The sequence below is a fragment of the Nilaparvata lugens genome, chromosome 10, assembly GCF_014356525.2.
Source record: "Nilaparvata lugens isolate BPH chromosome 10, ASM1435652v1, whole genome shotgun sequence".
Classification (NCBI taxonomy): domain Eukaryota; kingdom Metazoa; phylum Arthropoda; class Insecta; order Hemiptera; family Delphacidae; genus Nilaparvata; species Nilaparvata lugens.
In genome coordinates, this window is record NC_052513.1 from 38596779 (window position 1) to 38624452 (window position 27674).

General features: G+C 34.0%; 1 protein-coding gene across 4 annotated transcripts in view; it reads right to left on the reverse strand.

Annotated features, from left to right (window-relative positions):
- The window catches only part of LOC111053224 (potassium voltage-gated channel subfamily H member 8), a 322102-nt gene that overhangs the window by 102979 nt on the left and 191449 nt on the right, over positions 1 to 27674 (reverse strand). For all 4 annotated transcript variants that reach the window (XM_039436822.1, XM_039436819.1, XM_039436820.1 and 1 more), the window contains one exon: positions 16495 to 16728. In XM_039436822.1, the coding sequence (XP_039292756.1) occupies positions 16495 to 16728 (234 nt within the window). The remainder of the gene's footprint in view (positions 1 to 16494; positions 16729 to 27674) is intronic.

The following is a 27674-nucleotide window of genomic DNA, read 5'->3' on the forward strand; positions in this document are numbered from 1 at the left end:
AATAATTTCCTAATTAAAATGTAATATTTTGTTTATCAATTATTAATTCTACATTGTTGAAAGATGATCTGACAACAGAGCAAAGCGAGAAAGAGATAGCACTACCCGCTTTGTTGAATGATAGACAGGCATAGCAAGTAACTATATTTTTCAATAATTTCATAATGAATTCTCATAATAATCAAGATTAAATATCTTGGTAATCAATTATTAATTCTACATTGTTAAAAGTCGATCTGGCAACAGAGTAAAGCGAGAAAGAGATAGCACTATCCGCTTTGTTGAATGATAGACAAGGATAGCAAGAAACTATATTTTTTTATAATTTCATAATGAATTTACATAATCAAGATAAAATATGTTGTTAATCAATTATTAATTCTACATTGTTAAAAGCCGATCTGGCGACAGAGCAAAGCGAGACAGAGATAGCACTATCCGCTTTGTTGAATGATAGACAAGGATAGCAATACCATTGCTAAACAAACACTGCCATTATAACGTGGACCTCAATATAGATATTTGAATAGCTTTCGACCAATGGAAAAGCGTTTATGTATTATGTCTATATGGATACTTAAGCCTGTATGTGTGCTCTACATACTGTACCCAGAATAGATGAATAGATGCATATATATTCTAGGTACATTGAGTACAGTATTACGATAATTATGTAAGACACTTACAGGCTATGTATTCATATAGAAATACATGAATGTATTCAAGGTACATTGACTGTACCCATCAATTTCAATAGATGCTGGAAGCTGGGAATAATATTATGTTGGAAGCTGGGAGCTGCCAATATACAGTATTAAATATTTTGTAGCTGCGACTAACAAACAATTGGCGTCATAAGCTTGAAATGCTTGTTAGAGTTGATACAAAATGTGTTTCTGTAACTGTATTCTGATGTAGCTCATATTATATACCGAGTACTTAATGCGATGAATTGATATTCACATGAATTGTCACTTTATAAGGTCTGTGTGGTGTGACCTATATGATAAAAGGTATTCACACCTCAAACTGTCAGCCATGGTCGAATGGAAAATGTTGATATTATTTATGAGGAACGATGACAGATCTAATAAATCTTCTTTCCCAAACCACTGACAATATTATCTCACTTTGGTTGTTGTTGTTCTTCTTCTTTTTTTTTCTCTTCTTCCTCTTCTTCTTCATTTTTTTTCTTTTTCCCCGAGCAAAAAACTTTCTCTTGCTGTGCTAATCTGTGTTCAACTGTGTAAATGCTTTTTTTCTTCCTTTTCTTTATTTACTATATTTCAAAATGTATATAAGTTAAATTGTTGTTTCATTTAATTGTGTAAATAAGGCTCTTTATGGATCTCTGTGAGCCTTTGTATGTAAAGAAAATGAATAAATAAATAAATAAATAATCTGTGTTGTCTAAGAGCCGGTTTCCGAGCTCGGGATTTAGCTAGTTCTAGACCAATGGTCGCGAAACTGATGAGCCTGTGAGCTAGAATAGCATTTATAAACCTTCTAGTGAGCTACCAAGGAATATTAGAATAAACAAAGTATCTTTTATTGTCTATAAAGATACATTTCTAGTGTTGAAATCTATTTATCTCATAGCAAAAAGTATAACAAAAGTTGAAATGTACATTTCAATGAGAGCAGTGGAATTCTTTTTGGTCTCCAAGTATTTTCTTGACGTTTGGAGTGTACGTTGTAGCCGCCATTCTGATGCAGTTGTCCAAATGTTTATCAGTCAGTCTGTTCCTATATTTTTGTGAATTTCATACTTGAAAAGATGTTTCACACAAAAAACAGAGCTGAACATAGCTTTCAACCTTAATGGAATTCGAATAATATTTGGATATTTTTCTTTGGGGACTTGAGGCCAAATATTTCCAGTTGTAGAGAGTGATCTGAGAAACAGATAATTTTGAAAATCCACAAATTCCATTTCAACTGAAGTCTGATCTGCACCAAAATGTTTTAATACACAAACTGAGAATTTTTCTGCATAGATATCTACAAAAGAGAGTTGATGATATGCTTTTAAAATCTTGAAATCGTTGATCAAACTGTTGTTCAAGTCTGAAAGTTGTAACGTATTCTTGGTTATTGCTGCGGTGCTGCGGAGGATTTTTCTCGTCATTGATTTTCTTCAGACTGGAAAAGTGTTTATAATCAAACTGGACGACATTCTTTTGCACGAGCATTTCTGTGAGCTACCGGTAGCTCGCGATCGACTGTTTGGCGACCACTGTTCTAGACTTTAAACAGCTGGAGTCAGAAAAATGTCTTTCCGAAACGGGGCGTAGTCGTAGTCACAGTCAAAGTCACGTTCAAATTGAATTTCAAAAAACTAGGAAATTTAACACAAAATAAAATAAAGAGAAAATAGTGTAAAGTTCCACCTATTTTGAATTATTTAGGAATGTCATTTCGTCAAGGAAAAACATTTTCAGTTATAGAAATCAGAAAATAAAGATTTATTTTACTGCATCTATTTACTGCGACTACGCCCCGTTTTGGAAAGCCAATTTTCTGACTCCAGCTCTTTAAAGTCTAGAGCTTACCTGAATCCCGAGCTCGGAAACCGGCCCTAAGTGTTTTGTGTTGATCGTCACATTGTAAGTGCTGCCACCTACCGACTACAGCGTCAAACAGCTTCGACCAATGACAAGCGAGAACGATGCATGCAGTACACGCCCATTCTCGATACTGATTGGACGACGCTTCATGTAAACGCCATTTTGCTGGTTCAACTTCAGAATGTAATAAAATAATAATTATTTTAATTATTGTCTCCATGCATTATTATGCCTTAACCCTTCTACTACCAACGTTTTCACATACACGGAATACCAAGTGGGGTAACTGGGTTACCCCAACAAGATTTCTGTTTTATATCATTATTCTATATTCTTTTCCACTGATTCATCTATAAAATGCATTACAAAAGCTATTAATATTATTAAAAATAAATTTCTTATGTTGAAAAATATGTTTTCAATCAAAAACTGACAGGACAAAAAAATTGAGCATTCGATCATATTGATGTAAGGGAAATGTTATCAAATAATTAAATTATGGCTATAGAGAAGCATTTTTTTCAAATTTTGATTTTAAATGATCATTATGAATCAGGTTTGGCAAAAAAATGAAAATTGAACATCAAAATATAAATATTATGTATTCCGATAATGGATGAAATATACCAAAAGATTGCATGACATGAAAATACCAAGCGGAGTAATAGAGTTACCCCAATGATAAATCTGCTAATAATTTCAAAAATAAGAGGAATGGAATGATTTTTTGAGAAAAAACAACTGAAGTGATATGTTTTTAACAGCTACTCAAGGTTACAATGGAATACATCAACATTATCTACAAAAAAATGGACAAAATGTGGGTTGGGGTAGTACAATTACCCCGCTTAGTAGTAGAAGGGTTTATAACGTTTGGACTATTCATTAATATAATATAAATGGTTGATATTATCTAAAGTTGGCGATTCTCTTACACTCACTTCATTATTACTGCTCTCAAAAACATTAAACATTTCTCTTTCTCCTATCTATTTCTCATTCTTCTTCATTGCTGTCATTGATTGTCTTCATGACCTGTTTCCAATTATTTTCCAATACTTTCATTGAACCAAAAGTGTTTATGATTGCTTCTCCTTCTCCATCTCATCCATCATCTTCTTCTTTTTCTCTTCTCCTCTTTCTTCATCATATTCTTTCTTGTTCTCCCCAATCATTCAATAATTTCACCAAACAGCCTCATGCTACACTATAATAGATTACTGTTTTCTGTTGATTTTTCATCACATTTCTAATGGATGTGGTATTCCCAATAGAGTCGCAGCCCTGGTAACACATTACAGCTGCTGCTGCTACAACCATTTACAAGCGATGTGAACTTGCTTCTCGGCACCGCACCATAGCTAACCGCCATCAACTTTAGTAGCCGCCATCAACTAACCACCGTTAAACGGTAGTCGATCGATTACATACAACATTCCCTTGAGAGACCTGAGACGAATTGATAGTGGTGGACGATTGAGTTAGTTGCCGAGAGCCTGGAAGTGGGGGGATGATAGACGGAAGAACGAGAAGAAGGATAAGAAGAGGGTGAAGAAGATGAAGAAGAACTCTGTAAAAGGATAAGGTTGTCGATGAGGAAGGAGAAGAAAAAGAAGGAAAGAAGAAAGGGAACATCACTCGGAAATCGCCTTGAAATGGGACTTTGAAGGAAAACTTGAAATATTTGCTTATTCATGTTGAATTACTGTTTAACATGACTGTTACTGTTTAAATTACTGCTTATGTTTTACTGAATTTGGTCCTTCCAGTTGGATTTATACAAAAATATTGATTTTACTTCTTCCTTCAAATTCGCTCAAATAAATAAAGGCCGGTTTCCGAGCTCGGGATTCGACTAAGTTCTAGACTTTAAACAGCTGGAGTAAGAAAATTGGCTTTCCAAAACGGGGCGTAGTCGTATTCATTGTCAAAGTCACGTATGAATTAAATTTCAAAAAACTAGAGAATTGAACACAAAATAAAATAAAGAGGAGATAGTGTAAAGTTTCAGCTATTTTGAATTATTTAGAAACGTTTAATCTTGTCAGGGAAAAACGTTTCCAATTATAGAAATGAGAAAATAAAAACTGCGATCACTGTTATAAAAACTGCGACTACGCCCCGGTTTGGAAAGCTAATTTTCTGACTCCAGCTGTTTAAGGTAGACGCACATAGATCGCCATCGGACGGACGGCACGCATCGGACGGATCTAGATTTGATGCATTGCTTTCTATTGGAGTGCGCATATACCTATACGGATGCGGATTGAAAACAATGCATCAAATCTAATCATCCGATCCGTCCGATGCGTGCCCTCCGTCCGATGACGATCTGTGTGCGCCTACCTTAAAAGTCTAGAATTATTTAGCTAAATCCCGAGCTTGGAAACCGGACCTGAGTGTTGTTGACACTTCATTCTTCATATTCAACAGTAAAAAGAGTTATCTCAAATAAAATCTGCATTCAAACATTTCATAGCAGATCTTCAAAGAAGACTCAAACATTCAATGAAAAACTGAAATTTCGCGAACGGTCTTCAATTTTCAAACTTTTCAGTGAAACTGAAAAAATGGCAAAACACAAATTACTATAGTGACAGTCACGTTGAACACTGTCAGTAACGGTTAAATGGAAACCATTGCATTCATTCATAACAAATGCTGACAGTATGAGATGAATCTAACTTCACGAACCACAAAAATTCCTCACAAAAACCGACTTTCAGCTTTCCCAAGGAATGTTGACTCAGTTATAACCACTAAACCAACTAATTTTCCTCAAGTTTTCGCAAGTGTTTGATTTAGTGAAGCCATATTTCACTCCGGCCTTCCCCAGTTTTTCCAAAAAGTCTACCAGCTCGTGTCAGTTTATAGAAACGTCAGTCTAATTTCGAGGATATGAATTACTGTCGGAGAGTCACTCGTGCTTGTAAATGAGTAATTAGGGTAACGAGATATACTTCAATTACTCCTCAAATTACGTTTTTCCAAACTGAGATATTCGTGTTGACATTGCAGATTTTTTATCAAAGAAAATCATAAACCATCTTCCTTCCTCAATATTGGAATCCACTTTGAACTGTCACCATTAGTTGACTGGGGAACATTGATACTTCCTTTAAAGAACTGTGACTGAAGTGAATATTACTATATTGATGATGTATCTGGTTGTTCATTTGATTCGAGAAAAAAAATAATTTCTAGAATCTTTCCAATTCTGAACTTTTTGGAAACTAGAATAAGAATTATTCTAGTTTATTCTAGTTTCAAAATTATTATTTTGGAAAAAAATAGTTTCTAGAAACTTTCCAATTCTGAACTCTTTGGAACCTAGAATCTCTATATAAGGTACAGTCAATATTTGTTGTTCTATATTTATTTATTTATTTAGCGTATTGCAGAAACACAACAAATATATAGCTCATGAGTCTCAAATGCCTAGATATACACTGTATATTTCCAAATTCTTTGAGATGTTGTGTAGTTTTCGGTCAGGAGAACATACGTTTGTCTGACCGCCATTATTTGCTAGTCCATTATTAGCGTTACCCAATGTGCACCATGGAGGCGAACTAGCGTTACACATATTTTAAGTTAAAAATCTGATTGCTGTTTTGTATATTTATTTATTTATTGAGAATACATTACATGAAAAAATTACAACTCAAAGAGGTTTACAGCTAAACGCCATAGTTTTGATTGCAACGTTTTTGATTGCATGTCTATCATGCACACTCACACACACACACACACACACACACACACATGTTCATCATGCATGTTTTGTAATCAGCCAGAGGCTTCTAACATAGGACTAACAGGTAATAGCCATAAATAAACCACTGGAAAATTACAAATTATAATGATAGAAGAACAATTTTACCTTAAATAGAGCATCGGTAAAATAATAAACAAAAAAGAGTCGGAGATGCGAAAACCTAACCTCAAACAATTTTGCTCGAAGCCTTCCGTTGTGTGATACACCAATGTATGACGTCATGTGTATCATGCATGTCCTACCGTTAGTGGCCAGCCTAAGGTGTATTCAAGGATACATTTATTCTTCAACAAATGATTCCTTTTTATGGGAGGTGGGAGGTACTGATTCAATCATCATCAGAGTATACACATACGCTTGTTGCCTCATTGTCCTTGATGATTAATGACACCTAATTCATAGCGTCTGCCTATCCTTATTGCTATTATGAACAATGGATTGCCCAGTGGACTATGTTTTCCCCGATCGCTCATCGGACGGCACCGTATTTGGTTGTATTCCACAGCAGGACTACAATATTTAATGTGAGATTACAATCTATTGATTACAAAAACTTGATTAAATATCCTAAAATAATGTGAAATCTCTTTATGATTCTCTATATCTGGAAAGTTGATTTTCATGGGAGTTGAAATACTAATACTTCTTTGAAGAAGTCAAAGATAATGTCTCATAATCCAGAAATGTATCCAAAATATATTTTACTTATGACACAGTGTTTGGTGAGATATGGTGATCATAAAACGAAAATCCCAATTAAATGCTGTAAATCACCCCGAAGACTTCTGCTACTACAAATATTAACAACAGGATAAACAGCTAGATGGAAACTCGATGAGCTCTACTATACAAAAATTAATAATTAAAAAACTATTAGTCAATATTTGCAGTAGCAGAGATCTTCAGTAGCAGGGATTTTCGTTTAATAATAATAATTAATTCATTAGCATTTGGATAATTGCAATATCTCAGTAATTTCCATCTGTAGACTACTGGCTGGCCGCTATGGCTTCGTAACTATAAAATGAGCCTGCTATCCAGAGATTGTCAGTTTGGTGTGGGGTAAGCATTCATCACCGGCAATTAGGAGGTAATGGGTTCGATTCCCGGGTTGACAAATAATTTTTGAATAGTAGCGCTTATCGAATTTCCATCTAGCTGTTCACCCTGTTGTCAATATTTGCAGTAGCAGAAGTCTTCGGGGTGAATTACCAGAATTCAATTTGGATTTTCGTTTGATAATGATAATTGATTCATTAGCATTTGAATAATTGCAATATCTCAGTAATTTCCCTCAATATTCGTGTTTTTTAAATTAATTCTTGATATATTCGATACATCTTTGTGTTTTCATAATAATTTCTTCATTTCAAAAACCCAGTATGCTATAAAATTAGCTTGTTTTATAAATTCTAGAAACCACCTTTCGCATCAGAACTCAAGTGCAAGAACTCCACTCTTCCACAATAGGATACAAAAAAATTCAGATGCAACACATTGTGTGCAAGTTTCCCAGACAGTTTTCCTGCTTTCCCAGACGACACATTTAACAATTTTCCGAGAATAAAGGCGAGACGTGCCCCGAATTATTGTCAAATATTTGTTTTCCCTATCCTCTCTGTCACTGGCGGCTGATAAAAAGATTTTCCGAGAGAAGAAAAACGACTTCCACAGCCGGGAAAACTCATGCCGCCGCGCTAAAGGGTGTTTTATGGATGACACCTCACACCAGTGCCGCCATATTGATTTTTCCAGCGTTAGAATCGTGTGAAAATTGAATTTTTATTATCTTGAGAATAACGGAGTTTAGAGTGTCATAATTCAGAAGGAATTTTTATGTTGTGAAGGGAGATATAATAGGGTGCTGGCGTCTTTTATACAGGCGTAAATTTCGTTTAACGAACAAAATATTTTTCTTTCGTGAGATCACTTAATCATCTGAGAGCGAAGCTAAAGTTCATCTAGTCTATCACAAGTTGTAACATTATCATTGTCTCGTCTCTCTTTATTAGAATGAAATAGAGTAGACTGACTTTTTGATGGAGTTGTGAAATTTGGTACCAATGTTTACTCTACCACCCAACCACTATAGTGAGTTGCACGTTATAATGAGAGTGGAGAAAGCGTTGCCGATTCTCTGCCTTGTCTTCTATAGAGTATATAGCTGGAACCGGTATATCTGATGTAATACTGACTGTTCATTGTTGTTAAAATATCAATTATATTTCATTCGTCAAAAGAATATATATTTTTAAAATCTAAATAATACATTTTCAAAACTGAGATGGATTGTTTTGTTAATTAATCATATTTATACATTGCCTAAAATCGATCTGGCAACCTTGTGACGCTGGAAAAGGATAGCGCTATCTGCTTTGTGGATTGATAGACAAGGATAGCAACACCAATGTTAATCAATCACTGTCATCATAGCTTGTACCTCACCATATGTAATTCAGTTCAATTTTTTAAAATAGATTCATAGTACCCTTTGAAATTAATGAAATAATAGAATAATAATACATAAGAATTTTATAATTATAGTTATAATTTGTATTCTTATACTATTATTTTGTTAATTTCAAAGGGTACTATAATTCTATTTTATAAATACAAGAAAGTAGCCCTCAATTCATACATTTCAAGAAGATATGGAACTTCAGTTTAAACTTGACCTGATCTTAACCTGAATTATTTGGTACTGCACATTAATTTATTCTCCTAGTACAGCTTGAGTTCCATTTATCTATATATATATATATATATATATATATATATATATATATATATATATATATAAGCGAAATGACACTCACTCATTGACTGACTGACTCACTCACTCACTCGCAGAACTAAAAATCTACCGGACCAAAAACGTTTAAATTTGGTAGGTATGTTCAGTTGGCCCTTTAGAGGCGCACTAAAAACGCCCAAAATCTGCGTTTTTCCAACGTTTTTTAGCGTTTTCTCAGCTTTATCGAGAACAACTGAACAGAAAATGTTCAAATTTAGTACAAAAGCTCAGCTAGGGTGTAATAATGTTGTGTTAGGAGGAATTTGCAATAACGTCAAAGAATACTCAATATTAGCGTTTTTCTAGCGTTTTTTGCGCTTTCTCAGCTTCATCGAGAACAAATGAACAGAAAATGTTCAAATTTACTACAGAAGCTCAGATGGGGTTAAAAAATGTTGTGTTAGAAGGAATTTGAATAACGCCAAAGATACGCCCAAAATGAGCGTTTTCTCAGTTCATTCATCAAGTAATAGACAGAAAATGTTCAAATTTGGCACAAAGAACACGCAGGGTCTAGGGTCTAAAAATTTTGTGATGAGGTGACATATTAATATTTCATCAAATATACGTCTAAAATCAGCGTTTTTCTCAGTTTTTCTGCGTTTTCTCAGTACTTTGATTTTCTGATTTAATGAAGCATGCTAAAATGAAAAATGCAGGCGAGCGAAGCGAACCCGCTGATCTCATTTTTGGACGATCCAGTCGGGGGTCGACGGATATAGCGAGCGAAGCGAGCCTGATGGCTAGTCAATAATATAGGAACGTGGACTTCACTATAGCTACCTCAGTTAACCTAAATTTGATACTACACTATTAATTAATTGTAAAATAAAAATATATAAATCCGAGTACCCTTCCAAACTATTCCGTCACTACATGTTTCGACTACTAATTCAATTTTCAAGAGCACTATTTTACTCCAAGCTCCAAGTAAAGCTTATATACAGTAAAACAACAGTATAAGCACAGTGTAAGCACGTTATTTGACAAATAAAGCAGTACTTATTTGACTCCAAATCTCAAGATAATCAAAATTCAGAATCCTGGAACACTTCTCTATTATAGGGCTTTCAAAGCTCAAACACAAATCCACTGTTCATATAACAAATACAGTAGCCCGGATTTAATCTAGGGTGAGGGGTTAAGCGTGCAAACATCAGAAATGCAAATAATTGTTCAAAGTTTGAACTCTAGGGGAGGTAAGTGGAAGGTGAAAGGGTTTACAAGGAGAGGGGAAGGTTTTTTGGGGGAGGTAAGGGTTTGTAGTGGAAGAAGAAAGGGTTCACGAGGGGGTGAGAAGGTTTGTAAGGGGTTCACAAGTGGTTGCAGCTCATTGCTTTCAGTTTGAATCAGAATTCGATGAGTATTGGAAGGATTTCTCGAGAGCTTGAAGGGTTTTAAATCAGAAATCACTGATAAATGATTGCTAACTGTTTAAGCATGGAGATTAACAGTCGATTGTTTCTGTTACAGATTTGAAATGGGAGGTTGATTAATAATAATATTAATACTGAGGGTGATGCCCTATTAGTATTAATATTAATACTGAGAGTTAAATGGGAGGTTGATTAATAATAATATTAATAATGAGGGTGATGCCCACATAGGCTCTTAGGCTTGTGCGTGGGTAATGAGTGAAAGGGATGATGATGAGAGATGACGACTACTTTTTAGGTAGTCGGGACCGACGGTTTATCCTCCGAAAGACGGGGTGGTCAATGTGATGATTGTGCTGTGGTCTAAAACTTTTGCACCGGTCGAGATTCGAACTAGAAGTGGAAGAAGAAGTGGAAGAAGAAGAAGAAGAAGAAGAAAAAAAAAAGAAGGAGAAGAAAAAGAAGAAGAAGAAGAAGAAGAAGAAAAAAAGAAGGAGAAGAAAAAGAAGAAGAAGAAGAAGAAGAAGAAAAAAAGAAGGAGAAGAAAAAGAAGAAGAAGAAGAAGAAGAAGATGAAGAAGAAGAAGAAGAAGAAGATGAGAAGAAGAAGAAGAAGAAGAAGAAGAAGAAGAAGAAGATGATGATGATGATGATGATGATGATGATGATGATGATGATGATGATGATGATGATGATGATGATGATGATGATGATGATGATAATGATGATGATGATGATGATGATGATGTGATGATGATGATGATGATGATGATGATGATGATGGTGATGATGAAACGTGATATATGGTCTGGAGAAGAAGATGGTACGAATGTCAAGGATGGAGAAAAATGGCAGTGGGCTATAGTGAGAAAGTGAGAAAGAGCGGATGATGAAAGTGATTCCAAACATCCAAAATGAAAAACATCCATTAGATCACTGACTATAATTTCAAGAAAAGCGGTAGCTTCACACACAGGATAAAATCTGTGCATGGTAATAAGATTCTACCAAGTGAAAAATGAATTTTGTAAATTTCGAGTAATTTTGACAGTTATTATCAAACAAGGCGTTTGTGGTATGATTGATGATCTGCTGTCCTGTCACCACACACTAATCACTTCTGGCCGACATCCAACGCCTTTTCACCTCCTTTTAGAGCAGCTCTGGCTTCAGGCCAGATATCAGAATTCGACCCAAACACTACCAAGGTTTCTTAGCCCAGGTCTTGCCCAACTTCTATTGGAGTAGTGACTCCAATACAATATGTATTGTGTTTATTGAAACTCTCTTGATTAGGGAGAAAGTTTTGGGATTTTTCCGTGTGCTCCCATATTGTTGTGAATAAATAAATAGATAAATTAAACCTCACAAAGGTTTCGAGACATGAATTTGCACCACTCCTACACCATTGCAACATTTATATGTTGCTTATAACTTGATTGTTCCATGGCAATAAAATGTCATCTATTTATTTATTTATTATCACTCTATAAATATAAATTATATGTAACTAGCAGTTCTGTGAACAGTAGACTTCACGCAGTTTTCTCATCCACAAGTATCTGACGTCACCTGTTCTAGTTGATTCAGTTGAATCATAATTTACTCTTAAAAACTGTTATTTGTTTTATCCAAGATCAAAAACTCACTCATGTTAATAAACTCATTCCACGTTTGAATTTGTATCCCATATGATATTTTATCCAGTTCCGTGATAATCTTTCCAACTGATAGAAATATTTCTCAACCATTTAAAAATTAATTTGTTTCAATCAAGAATATTATCCAATCACCTATTAAATTTGTTTTTCAAAATGTGAGAATATTATTGATATTGATGGCCACGCATCATAAAAAATATTGAAACCCTACCTTATAGAAATAGACACGGCCAGACATCTGTGTAATGCTTGCAATGAATATCCACTTGTCAGCTGATTGATTATGAATAATTCTACAGTCTGATTGATCCTATCTTCAAAGTAGATGATATATATACATAGTGATATTGGAGTATGGAGGAATTTCTTTTCTTTTCATATCATCCTTAAAATGAAAAATTTCAAAAACCTTGTGCATACATCGACGCGCAGTTGAAAAAGGAATACTCCTGCCAATTCTCATCGGAATCTATCAACGCGTTTGGCCGTAATCGCGTTACATAGAGACAGACAAAAGAAAATCCGAGTTAAAACATAGACCTCACTACGTTCGGTCAATTATATTGTAATAATGATTTGTGATTGTTAGTGGAATTGATAGATAAATTCGATCATTGAGGAAATTTCAGAGGCTCTTGAGCAACAAGGTCGCAATGTAGCACAATACACTTCCATTAATCCGTACACAATTAAACTCAACTCTTGAATTCTTACATAGACTACAGTAAAACATTACTCATATTAAACAACACAACGAAATAAAACTTTTTTCCGTTTCAGAAACGATATTTTCAGTCTTTGCTGTTGTTAAATTGAGTCTTATTATTCATGGCTCATGGCTGTAGTTTGAACGCTCCGCTCACTGTGGGCGTGTCTTGTCTCAACCAATGGCAGCCTTCCACCTTGTTAGGCCAACCAACTACCAATCATATGACACCATCCATAGCTGTTCTATGTTCAAGCTCCTAGACATTGGTATTGACATAGCAACTGAAAATACGAGTTCATCAATTATTTTAGTAAATAAGTGGTTTTTACAATCCCAAATCGGTTTATCCAATAAGAATGCGTCTATTTAACCCGATAAAGTTCTTCATACCATAAACCTCCAATAGCTATAAGAGGTCTGGATATAAATAATGGTAAATTGTAGAAATTTGTCTCTTCTCAAGCAGTTACAACAATATTTATGTTGTATCTTGTTTGAATACCAGTTTATCTTCCGAATATAGTTTTTCACTCAGTATGAATAGTGAATAGTCACAATAAATTTATCCTCTCAGACAGTACAAACAGTATTATTAATGATGTATGAATGCCAGTTATATGATAAATATTTATGATGTATGTAGTGCATCACTCAGTATAAATAGTGAATTGTCACAATAAATTTATAATAATAAATTTATCCTCTTTTCAAACAGTACAAACAATATTAATGATGTATGATCATTTGTTCATCCTTCTACTATTATAGTCTCTAACACTCACATTATTAAAAAACGTCGACCAAGTTCAATTTTGCTCTCTTAACCGAAATTCATTCCAACGTGGAGTATCTATTTTCTATTTGGTCCATCTACACCATTGCAATCCCGCGAGAAAAAAGTCCAAGCTTCATAAGTCATCATCACTGCGCGACTCTGTGGGGAAAAAGTGTTTCACCCATTTTTTCCGTTGTCGATTTTCATGAAAGTTACGAGTCACCACGTCGATGCATATTCATGAGATTTGCATTTTTTACTCGGCGCCGCCCCGTCATGAAACACGTAATTCAAACGTGACCCACTCAGATACCGAGGAATATTCCATGAAAATACATAGAGTCATATTTTAGGGAGCTCTAGAACAATATTTTTGTATCACTTAGCAGCGAATTGGTTATAAACTATTTCTTTTTGGAAAAACAATTTTATGAAAAAGGATACAGAGTGATATTTTAGGGGAGCTTGGAACAATATTTTTGTTTCACTCAGCTGCAAATTGGTTACATACTATTATGTGGAATATCAATTTTGTAAAAAACGATACAGAGAGATATTTTTGGGAGCTCGGACCAATATTTTTGTTCCACTTAGCTGCAAATTGATAACAAATAATTATTTGGAATATTAATTTTGTAAAACACGATACAGAGAGATATCTTTGGGAGCTCGGAACAATATTTTTGTTTCACTCAGCTGCAAATTGGTTACATACTATTATGTGGAATATCAATTTTTTAAAAAACGATAGAGAGTGAATTTTAGGGAGCTTGGAACAATATTCTTGTTTCATATACAAGCAAAATAAATGATAGATATTGTTTGGAATATCAATTTTGTAAAAATATATGAGATACTAAGTCATATTTTGGGAAGCTTAAAACAATATTCCTGTTTCAAACAAGCAGATTGAATCATAACTATTGTTTGGAATATCAATATGATAAAAATGTCGACAGTCATATTTTGAGGAGCTTGGAACAACATTATTGATGGCAGCTTGAGACAATATTCTTGTTTACAGAATAAAAATTAAAACGAATGTTTGGAATATAAAATCCATGAAAAAATTGATACAGAGTCATACTTTTGTGAGCCTGGAACAAACTTATTCATTGTTCCATGAGCAAGCATAATTTAGAATTGTTGAATCTGTGTTTGAAATCTTGATTCTTCAAAAATAGATGTAGATTTATGAAGGGTCATGAAAATATGTTTGAAATGTTGATTCTTCAAAAATGGATCTAGATCTATGAAGAGTTATGATATACTTACGGAAAGTTTTAAACAATATTTCACCAAGTTGTGATACATGTCATCCTGTAATACATATGAATCACATGTATTTCACATTGTAACACCTGTTGTAAACTTGTAATACATGTTTTGTTACATTCAACATGTAAAAGACATATCGGAGTTTGTACATGACATGAAATGTTGTACATGGTGTACACATACTTTGTCGTAACATAGCAACAGTGCAATAATCAGTAATCAGTGTTCAAAGCAACGGTGTTCTTGTTTGCTCTTCAACTCTGTATGTAACAAAAAATGTCTTCACGAGTCCTTGTCATCATCTATGGATAGGTGAGGTGCAATATTACTATTATGCAATCAATTACTCCCATGGTTCTTAGTTCTATCCATATGATGTCAACTGTCACCATTATCAAACAGTTTACAAAATACAGTTTACAAAATTTTTATCATCATTATCAAAATTCACTATCCTAGCTAGTAAGCCTACCTGGTTCATGTCAAATTTATGGAGTGATCTTGAAGGATCACATTCATGAACATATTTATAGGGAGACATCAGACAACAGACAACATGCTTCAGCTCAAACCGTTTGTCTCCCTGATTTTCATCAATCGATCCGTAAAATAACTAAATCCAGTGACTTGTGAATCTCAGTGTCCATCACTGGAAAATGTGGTGTCTTGACGTGAATTTCACCATGGCCTTCTGATAAATTAACATGATGGGTTTTTTATGCTCGAAATCGAATTCAGCAACCGAAAAAACTTCACTCCCCGGAGAAACTTACCGAAAAAACCAATAGTGGTGGTGGGAGGGTGATTTTTCGATTTTTGTCAATTTTGGCTAACTTTCCAGGATTTTTCCAGCCAAGAATTGACCGTCTCAGTATTTTTGACATTAGTTTTCGATGTTGGAATAACTTAAACTGCCGTCTTTGCTGCTGATAGTATATCAGAAACCCCAAAATTACATCCAGGGGGCACTCGAGGGGGCTGTAAGTCATTTGACTACGTGGCCGTAGTCGAATGGCCCGGGATAAAATCCCGGCCCGGGCAAAGATATTTATCTCAAGCCACTCCCGTGTTTCGGATTGACACGTTAAGCCGTCGTTCCAGACTGTCTAAAGAGCAGTCATGTAAGAGGACCTGAAATTGATCAGTTGCGACCTGAAAACTCTGACCCCAGACCTGAGACAGCCAGGTGACTCAGCAGTATTGGTAGAGAGTTAGTGGGGAGGATATTTTTAATATTCTTTCCGAAGAATGGACATTGATATGTCCAAAGCTCCGCCAATTTATGTAGATGCATAACAATATAATTATCCATAGTTATTATAAATACAAATTACTTTTTCATATCATATACTTTCAATAATTATTTTCTTAGTCTATATTATGTAAATTCATCTATAATTTTGCTGTATTGTAAGCTATTGTATATAAGTGTATAAGCCAGTATATATTGTAATCTACATAAATAAAGTACTCAATCAATCAATCAGTATTATTAACATGATGTGAATTTTCAATAGTTTGCGGCCTGTTTCAAAATTATTTTTAGTTTCCACTCACCATCCTTCTTGTAGAAGATGACCTCGAGCTTGAGCTCGGTCTTGAGCTCCAATGACTTGTCGATCTGTGTGGTGTGCTCATCACTGGTGTCTCGGCCGTAGAGGAACTTGCAGGCGCAGCCCTTCTGCATGATTTGTGCGCGCGGGAAGCCGGTGAGGTCGCAGAAGCCATCCGAGCAGTAGACGATCGGATACAGGGTGGGCACCTGGGCATTACCCAGGACGAAGTTGCTGTCTGAAACACACAAAAAGAAAAGAAAATGAGTAAAAGTAGAGAAATTGTTGAGAATGTGAGAGAGAAAACTATAAATATGGTACAAGGAATTCAAATCTATATATATAAAAGCGAAATGGCACTCACTCACTGACTGACTGACTGACTCCCTCACTCACTCACTCACTCACTCGCAGAACTAAAAATCTACCGGACCAAAAACGTTCAAATTTGGTAGGTATGTTTAGTTGGCCCTTTAGAGGCGCACTAAGAACGGATTTGAGAAAAATTTCCAAAGATACGCCCAAAATCTGCGTTTTTCCAGCATTTTTAGCGTTTTCTCAGCTTTATCGAGAACAAATGAACAGAAAATTAACACTTCGCACAGATATGTTGTGGAATTTCTTCATATTAAGGTGAAATAAAAAGATGTTGTCAATTCCACAAAGTTGTGGAATTGACAACAAACTTTGACTCAACTTTGTGGAATTGACAACATCTTTTTATTTCACCTGAACAGAAAATGTTCAAATTTAGTACAGAAGCTCAGCTAGGGTGTGAAGCTCAGCTTGGGCGAAGATACGCTCAAAATTAGCGTTTTTTTGCTTTCTCTCAGATTTATAGAGAACAAATGAACATAAATTTTTCAAATTTAGTACAGAAGCTAAGCTAGGGTGTAATAATGTTATGTTAGAAGGAATTTGAAATAACGCCAAAGATACGCCCAGAATCTGCGTTTTTCCAGCGTTTTTTGCGCTTTCTCAGCTTTATCGAGAACAAATGAACAGAAAATGTTCAAATCTACTACAGAAGCTCAGCTGGGGTGTAATAATTTTGTGTTAGAAGGAATTTGAAATAACGCCAAAGATACACCCAAGACGGATACGGCGAGCGAAGCGAACCTGACGGCTAGTAATATAATAAGGGGAACCCTTAAGGGTTGAACAGGTGTAAAATACTGAGTTGGTCAATTTTGTTGGCTAACGATCTCGATCTGTATTGTGTTTGATATCTATCTGTTGAAAATTCGAAGTTGATTGATAAAAGCGATTGAAAGTAATCGTTGAACAAACAAATCCACAAACCCACACACAGACAATTACTCGAGCCTCCAGTCACCAGTAAGAACTCTCTGCGCTATAAAATATTGTTTTGTTTTATTTTATTTAACTGAGTATCGTTGTTAAATCATAATTTAGTAAATATTGTCACGTTATTCTTTATATTTAAATAACGATTAGCCTCCTGCTTGGCATCAGTCGGTAAAGCATGAGATTTGATATAATTATATAATTAGGTCGTGGTTTTCTAATAGTATTCAGTCTTAAAAAATCTTGATAGGCCTAGGTATGGGCTTCTCCTATAACTCTTGTAATTAAATAAAAAATAAATATGTATAAATATGATACTCATACAATAGTGATGAGGAATAATAAATAAATTGCACACCATAAACGTTTCATACATATATTACACAAATAATGCAAAAAATAGATCGAGGCAAAAAATATATAAAGAGCGATAAAAAATATAATATAAAAATAGAACAATAATTGAAATCAATAAAATATCACAGGCTAAACTTTATATTCTAGATTTATGGCACGAATCATTACCATGTGCCTTTATCTTAAAATCATATGCATTCTTTTGCATGAGCTGCGATATGCGCTTGCTAATACTTGTCGACTTGGACAATTCAATTAAAAATATGTGCTTTAAGATCAGCTTGATAAATTAGCCACTAATAATCCAAATATATATATAATTAAAATCTCTAGTACTGAGCAGATTTCTTTGTATCGAATATATATTTTTATCTCAGGGTGCAAGATTCGGCACCTGACGGAATAGGTAGAGCCATTCATCTAGTGAATTAGAGCTATAACAAATTATCGCAAATTATATTGCAAAAAATTAAATATCATATGCATATGTTTTGATAGCCTAGATTTTGTACTTCTTTGATTTAATAGAAATTTCTGAAATATTGATCTATATTTTTCTTTCAAATAAATACCTTTAATACTAATTTTACTTGCGCAAGTATTACTCTTATTAATTTCTTAATTTATAATAAAAACCCTTTCGGCGAGCTAGCTTTGATTATTAGATTAATTCGAAGCACTAGGGCGCCCATCACTAATTCAATATTAATCACTCACGTGTCGAAAATCTTCTTGTAAGCCGCCGATGTCGATCCAACTCCATGTGGTCCGGGAATATGATAGCCGGAATCGTCTCTTCCAAGGGGTTATAAATTTATTTAAAAATGAAAGTGACTTCTGCTTCACAATAGCATCACGAAGTCTTTTAAGAAATTTAATAATTTACTTTAACTTTAACTTTTACAAAATCATTATCAAGGTACTACGCTCTAAAATATTTGGGGTCCTCTCCTGGTGGCATTTGGTTGGCGAGTGCTGGTTCTCCTTTCTCAAGTTTTACAGATCCTATTTCCGACTTTCAAATTAGCATAAAATTTAAATATCTTAGTCCTCCGCCATTTAGGTTCAAATAGATCTTACAAAAAATACCAAAATATTGCTTAGATTGTATGATTAATAATTTCTTTGCTTTCGAGCCATATCGATAACATAGACTATACAACAATTCAACATAGATTCCGAACATTTATAGAAATATATATAAATATTTTTGAATTGGCCTACAATTGTCGCCTATTAACTGCCATTTTACTATTGGTGCATGCAAATTTTATTCGGTATTCATGCGCCTGGTACCTCTTATTTCCTGAATACATTAAATTATTTTTATCTGGTTTATTTGTTATGCTCTTTACATGCTAGCTAATATTCTATACATTAATATTAATTTCATGCTACCTAATAATTAGCCACGTGAACAGGTGTTTTTTCACATTGCACACTATTTGATTGCAGTAGAGCTCTGCCAAAGGGTTTTGGTCAGATTCTACGTTTCTCGATTTGATCGATCTCTAGGTCACCGATCCGTGAATACATGTACCTAACCTCAATCTTCCAATATTTTATATAATAATCTATTTATGAGCAATAAAATTCCTTCAAATCCTTTTTAGGTTTTTGTACCATTTAGCCAGAACAAGCTGATGCTATCTAATCTTAGTTATTATCTATTTGGCGATATTAGCCAGTTACTTTATTTTCAGACCTATTACTGTTTCTGTTAGGAATTTTTATCCACCCAAATTTGATACTTTACAATATAAAGAAAATAAAAATCTCAGTACCCTTTTTTAAAATATTTTATCACAACATGTTTCGGTCATTTATGCCATTTTCAAGTGATAAAAGTTGATTTCACTTGAAAATGGCATAAATGACCGAAACATGTTGTGATAAAATATTTTAAAAAAGGGTACTGAGATTTTTATTTTCTTTATATTTATATTACAAGTAGCCCTATACAGGAAAGAGATACATAATTTAGTATTATATTGAAGGGTTAAGTGTAAGAGAGGACCGACTGCGCCCTAACTTCCCCCTCCCAGGTCAAAAATGAAGGCAGTCATTCTATTCCATTCTATTCTAGGTTCGTTTGATAATTCAAATATTAAATTTATGCATTTGTGATTGGACAATAATAATTATTCAGAATATGCATAATATTCTTCTGAGCGCTACCTATGCTTATCTCATGATGAATGAGAAAGAGTAGAATAGAATTGGAGAATGACGAAAGAGAGATTAGATTAGATTCTTTATTCATGTATGTTACAATATTTACTGACTTATACACTAATTGACATTAATTGACGGTAATGCTAATTATTCAACAAATTTTACAGAGTATAAACAATATTAATCAATGACAATAAAATATTGAATGCAATATTAGAATAACGAAAATATAATGTGATGTAACTTCATAGATCGGCGGTGTTTCAACAAATAATTGTCGATTCTCTAAAAAATGGGATATCCTCCCCATTAATACACGATTGGGGATAAGATTAGATTAGATTTCTTTATTTATGTATGCTACAATATTTACTGGCTTATACACTAATTTACATTAATTGACGGAGATGCTAATTATTCAACAAATTTTACAGAGTATAATCAATCAATCAATGACAATAAAGATTGAATGCAATTAGAATAACGATAATATAATAATGTGATGTAACTTCATAAATCGGCGGTGTTTCAACAAATAATTGTCGATTCTCTAAGAAGGATATAAAATATCCTCCACATTAACACACGATCGGTGATTAAATCTGATTAGATTTTTTTATGTACGTAACAATATTTACTGGCTCATACACTAATTTACATTAAATGACGATAATGCTTGTTATTTAACGAATTCTACAGAGTATAAATAATAATTAATCAATGAGAATAAAGATTGGATGTAATTAGAATAACGATAATATAATAATGTGATGTAACTTCATAAATCGGCGGTGTTTCAACAAATAATTGTCGATTCTCTAAGAAGGATATATAATATCCTTTCCATCAACACACGATCGGGAGAGAGAGAGAGAGATGCTTGGAGAGGTAAGAATTCATGAACCAACAACAGATAAAAGATTGAGTTATGCTACAGTGAAGAAAAAGAGGTTAGGAGAAGAAAAGAGAACAGATGCGAAATAGCGAAAAAAGATGAAGGAGAGACAGGTGTAGAAACCGTTGATCATGATTGCGTCTATCACCTTGGAGCTGTGGAAAACTGGGAGGGTAATGGAAAATGAATGGGACCCCTCCTTCACCACCCCAAACCTTGTGTGTGAACTCGCGTTCGTGCGTGAATCACACCCAAAACGTGAGTTTCTGTGTGTGTGAGTGATAACCTTATTGTGTATTATGTGATGTGTGTGTGTGTGTGTGTGTGAGAGAGCGGGTTAGAGAGGGCGAGAGAAAGAGAGAGTGATAATCTAATTGTATATGTGAAACGGCACCTCTGGATTGCACTGCCAACAATATGTTTCACGTTTCTATGGGAACTCCGAGGGTGTCGGGACCCCTTTCCGGATGTGGGGGGAGATTCTGTTGTCATAAACCCCCTAATGGAAGGGGGAGAGCCCGTAAAAGGGCCTGCAACCCCCCTAAAAGGATGACAATGAGGGATGCTTGCCTGTGACAAATAGTTACAGAACATCCGTCTTCTCTGAATTAGATATACCTGGCACATACCTTGCGAGCCTGATCACTTTCTCTCTCTCTCTCTCTGAATCTGAATCTCACCCTCTCTCACTCACTCTCTCTTTGTTCCCCTCATTCATCAAATTCCTTTTTCCACCCCCTTCTTGTCCTAATCCTTCATTCATTCTCCTCTACACATTATTTTCCCGTCTCTGAATTATTCTATTTTCACAATGTAATATGAGAATCTCATGTCTTCTCAATCCTTTTATCACCACTTATCACTTGTAGCTAAGGTGAACATGATATTTTCGAGCTCAAAATTCAATTGGTTTTATTCTTTTTTATTGAATTTAAAGTTTGTTCCATGTTTTTACGAAAATTTCATTATCAATCTATCCACATTTTTAATTGTTTGTTTTTTCTAATTCATATTTCCAGATTGATGATTTGGTGTAGAAATTGAAATCGACATAACCTATGTAGGCCTATAATATTTGGACAATTCGAAACTAAATTAGGAAATTTAAGAAGTTTTGGGCAATAGCCTGTTTTTTCATTTCCGATTTTTGTATTAATCTATTATTAGAAATCAATTTCTAAAATCTTACTTAAATCACACCCTATAACGTTTGTTCCATTTATCTATTTTGAATCATTAATGCAATATTATATTCACTTTCACTCATTCTAATATCATCCATTTTATCCATTCATCCCATTTCTAAGATTCAAATCCCATATTCACATGTTATAATATTCCAAACAGCTCTATTCCATCACAACCCGGTCGTGTGATGATGGGGAGGATATTATTTTATATCCTTCTTAAAGAATCGACAATTATTTGTTGAAACACCGTCGATTTATGAAGTTACATTACAGTTTTATATTATCGTTATTCTAATCGCATTTGATCTTTATTCTCATTGATTAATTATCTATACTTTGTAAAATTCGTTGAATAATTAGCATTACCGTCATTTAATGTAAATTAGTGGATGAGCCAGTAAATATTACATACATAAATAAAGAAATCTAATCTCTCTCATTGTGTTTCAAATATGTTTTATTATGTATAATTATTATAGTTATCAATTTTTCATCATAGAAGTGTTATAATTTTGTTTATTATTACCAGTGTTTGCCATAGGTCTTCTCAGACCTGACAATGTAAGATGTATTAAATAAATATCAAATATCGCACTCTCTCTCTCCTCCTATCGCCTGTTCTATAACTTTAGCCCACTTCATCTTCTTTCTTTTCCTTTAAATTTCTCTTCCTCTATCAACTTCTACTCTCTCTCCGCTGTTTCTTCTCTCTGGCCTTTGTCTCTCAGACTCACACCTACTCATTCTCTTACGTTTTCACTCTAACTCATTCATTCTCTCTATCTCTCTCAGACTCACTCATCATCCCACACTCCTCTTCCGCAACTTATCTTCACCATACTAATAATCTCTCGAATCCAATCTAATTGTCTTTAACAATTTCGAGCATTTATCCCTCATTCCCTCTCACTCCATCTCAGCTGTCATTCACTCATTGTCTCTCACGCTCTCTGTCACTGACATATGAGCAGTACTCACTCACATTGGCATACGAAATTGTGTATTATATCGTATATGTCTGTGTGATCGTTCATTTGTCAGTTTTGCCTCATTTGTGATATTATGAGTATGTGAAAGTGTGTATTATGTGTGTGTGTGTGTGCGCGTCTGTGAGATAAATTGAGAGATAAATAGAGAGGGAAGGAGAAAAAGAGGGAATGCGTGTGTGAAAGAGGAAGATAAAATTGAATTAAATTTAATATTTGCCTTTTGAATGAGGTAGAGAGAGGAAGGAGGAGAAAGAGAGAGTGTAAGAGAGAGAAAGTGAGAGTGAGAGAGGGTGAGAGAGTGAGAGAAAGGAAGAAAAAGAGAGAGTGTGAGAAAGAGAGGAAGATGGGAGGAGGAAGAGAGTGTGTGAGACAGAGGAAGAAAGGAGGAGGAAGAGTGTGTGTGAGAGAGAGAAAGGATAAGAAAGAGACAGTGACAGAGAGAGAGAAAGAGAAAGGAGGAGGAATAGAGTAAGGGAGGGAAAGAAAAGAGAAGAAGAGCGTGAGAAAGGAGGAAAAAGAGAGAGAAAGAAGGAGAAAGAGAGTGAAAGATAGAAAGAAAAGAGGAGAAAGAGAGTGAGAGAGATATTGAAAGATAGGAGATGAAAGAGGTTGATTGATTGATTGAGTACTTTATTTATGTAGATTACAATATATACTGGCTTATACACTTATATACAATAGCTTACAATACAGCAAAATTATGGATGAATTTACAAAATATAGAGAATAATTATTGAGCTGTATATAATATGAATAGATAGATAATATTGTTATGCATCTACATAAATTGGCGGAGCTTTGGACATATCAATATCCATTCTTCGGAAAGAATATTCGAAGTATTCTTCCCACTAACTCTCTAACAAAACGTTAATTTAATATTAATTCAACTGATTTATTTAAAAATGAAAATATTGTAAAAATTTCAATAGTATGAAGATTTAAGAGAAAAAAAAACAGAAAATTAATGAAGTGAAATAATTATATAAGTAAGTAAGATCAAATCATTAATTATCAAAATGGAGTAGGCTGAAAGTAGATCATGGTAATCAACTTTCAGTAATATACAGCAGTATGCAGTGGATAATTAAAATAAGTTTATGTAAAATGAGTTATATATATATATATATATATATATATATATATATATTATATATATATATATATATATATATATATATATATATATATGATTTATTCTATAACAGGTTTATAAGTTTGTATTTGTGGGATGGGTGGGGATGGTTGTCATGTGATCGTTCTAGGGCTGGACAGTTTCAGTCATTTGCTCCAGAAGATATTTTCTTAAAAAAGAAGAAGAAAAAGAGGGAGAAGAAGAGGAAGAAGAAGAAGAAAAAAAGAAGAAGAAGATTAAGAAGAAGAAAAAGAAGAAGAAAAGAGGAAGAAAAAGAAGAAGAAGATGAAGAATAATAAGAAGAAAAAGAAGAAGAAAAAGAAGAAGAAAAGGAAGAAGAAAAAGAAGAAGAAGAAGAAGAAGAAGAAGAAGAAGAAGAAGAAGAAGATGTATCTAATCAAAGATATATATTTTTGACACTATTCATTGTATACAATGTACAAACTTATGAATAAAGAAATTATGATATGATATGATATGAAGAAGAAGAAGAAGAAGAAGAAGAAGAAGAAGAGAAGAAGAAGAAGAAGAAGAAGAAGAAGTAGAAGAAGAAGAACCAGGAGTAAGAGAGTAGCCCAGAAGGATAACAAAGAGGAAGTTAAGATTGCAGAAGAAGAAAGGAATATAAAGGAGAAGAATTACAAAATGTAGATAAGGAGATGCAGAAGAAGAAGAAGACGGAAACATAATTCTGTCTTACATATACTACCATCATACATACATATTTCGAGATAGAGTGGACATATTACTGTGCGAACTTCGCCACGTCATCAAAACATAAGTCTTCCCATTCGATTTCAAGAAAATCGCTAGAATATATCAGTTTCCAGACTAAATCTTCCATAGTGAACGTATAGGAAAGTTACACACTCAGCTTTATACGTACTTGAAGATTAGATACTTGCCGTTCTTCCAATAAGCTGGAGAATCTTTACCCTACGGATTAACGGAATTCGAGATTTATTTGGAGATTACGTGATTTATCGAAGGATTATCGGATTACAGGGATATTTACGAGTTATTGGAGATTAGATGAGACTATAGCAGAGTTCATTTTACACACTCTTATCATTTGTTGAATAGGTGGAGCAGTTTTTATACAGAAATATTGGGGACCTTCGCTCTGGAGTACAAAAGCATAAAAAATTTATCACAAAAGAGGAGATTTTAGTAACATTTTTAACATTCATAATTATAGAAATGTTCCATCTAGTCACAGTAAATTGAGATTAATTCCCAGAGGAATGCAAAAATTTCCCTCACAAAGGTACAGTTGCACAAAAGCCGGTTAACTTCAAGTAAACTTCACGGCCCAAAAGCCGGTTAAATTTTAATCCTGATTAACTTCACGTGAACCAAATCAAAGAAGACCATTGCAAAAAGATGCATCTACTGGAATTAATCAGGATTGAAAATAACTCGGCTTTTTTGCAACTGGCACTAAGTACCAGATTGAATGATTACAAAAGTTCAACAGCTGAGTCATAATTTTGACATAGTCCCACACACATGAACTCGCTCACTCACTTCCATCACCAACAGACGACGAAATAATTATTATTCAGCTGTTTTTTCTAGGATGAATGATAATTATCCTTTTAATGTCCTTCAGTGAGTTTTTAGAGGGATGAGACCTAGTGCAATCGAATCTTTTTATATTATAAACCTATTATGTTCTGAATTTCGTGAGAATCGTTAGAGCCGTTTTCGAGATCCGATGAAATATAAACATCCAAACATCTAAACATATAAACAGAAGCTGCTCGTTTAATAGTATAGGATACTGTGAGTTTGATGTGAATGTATTTATGGACTAGTAAGATTTTTGAAGCATACTTTACTCTGAATAATTCTTTCTATTTCTCTACTTATTTCTACGTTTTGTTATCTTAGAAAGAGATTGAGATACTAGAATCACCAGTTTAATCATTGATTCATTTCTGATATCGGGGCACCGAGCTTAGCTCGTTATTTATTTATTGATAAACAAAACACAATTCTTTCAATGATTGGGGAAGGACTAATATGCACAGCCCAAAACTGTTTCTTTCCCGAATTTTCATTTACACACTCATTAATCGTGTTTATATTTTACTGCTTGCTACAGGTCAGTTAATGGATTTCGGGGATGAGATATTTTGATTTTCCACAGACGCACTCGCTCTCTCACATTTATTATCCACAGACGATGAAAGTATCAGCTGTTTTTCTAAGGATGAATTATCCTTTTTATGTTCTTCAGCTAGTTTTCCCAGGGATGAGTGCAATCGAATTTCAATATCATTAACCTACAATAATGTTCACTAATTTAGTGAATATCGTTAGAGCCGTTTTCGAGATCCGTTGGTTATAAATAACCAGCTAACCAGATATAAAAATAGCCAGATATGAAAATAACCAGATATAAAAATATCCAGATAAATTTAAAAATACATACAGAAATTGCTCGCTTAATATAATAGGATTATGAAAACAGCAGATTAACTCTTTTCGAACAATTTTTCAAAGGTACAACATAGAAAGACTTTCTCGGTTGCACAAAAGCATGTTTAATTTTAAACATGATTAGATGCCACGAGATTCAATCAGGAAAACTTTCTTCCCAGAAGAGCCTGTTGAATTTTTGCCTGATCATAACATTGAATGATTTTTTTCTCATTGAATCATGATAAGAATTTAACAGGCTTTTGTACAACTGAACCTCAAATCACAATAATGTTTGAACCGAAAGTGGAGTTTTAACAAAAAAACAATGAAATATTTCAGACATATTAAGAAGAGGAAAGAATAATAGACTATCCTTATCAAATTCATCAGACAATGAGTGAAATCTATGTAAGTGTACAAATGCTAGTAGTTCTGTGAACAGTAGACCTCACGACGTTTTCTCATCCACTAGTATCTGATGTCACCTGTTCTAGGGAGTTGATTCAGTTGGATCATAATTTACTCTTGAAAACTGTTATTTGTTTTCTCCAAGATCAAAAACTCACTTATGATAATAAACTCAGCTCCTGTTTGAATTTGATGATTTATCAAATAATCATATCTTATCCCATGATGATGATTTATCCAGTTTCGTGATAATCTTTTCATCTGATAAAAATGTTTCTCAACTATCTTTAAATTAATTTT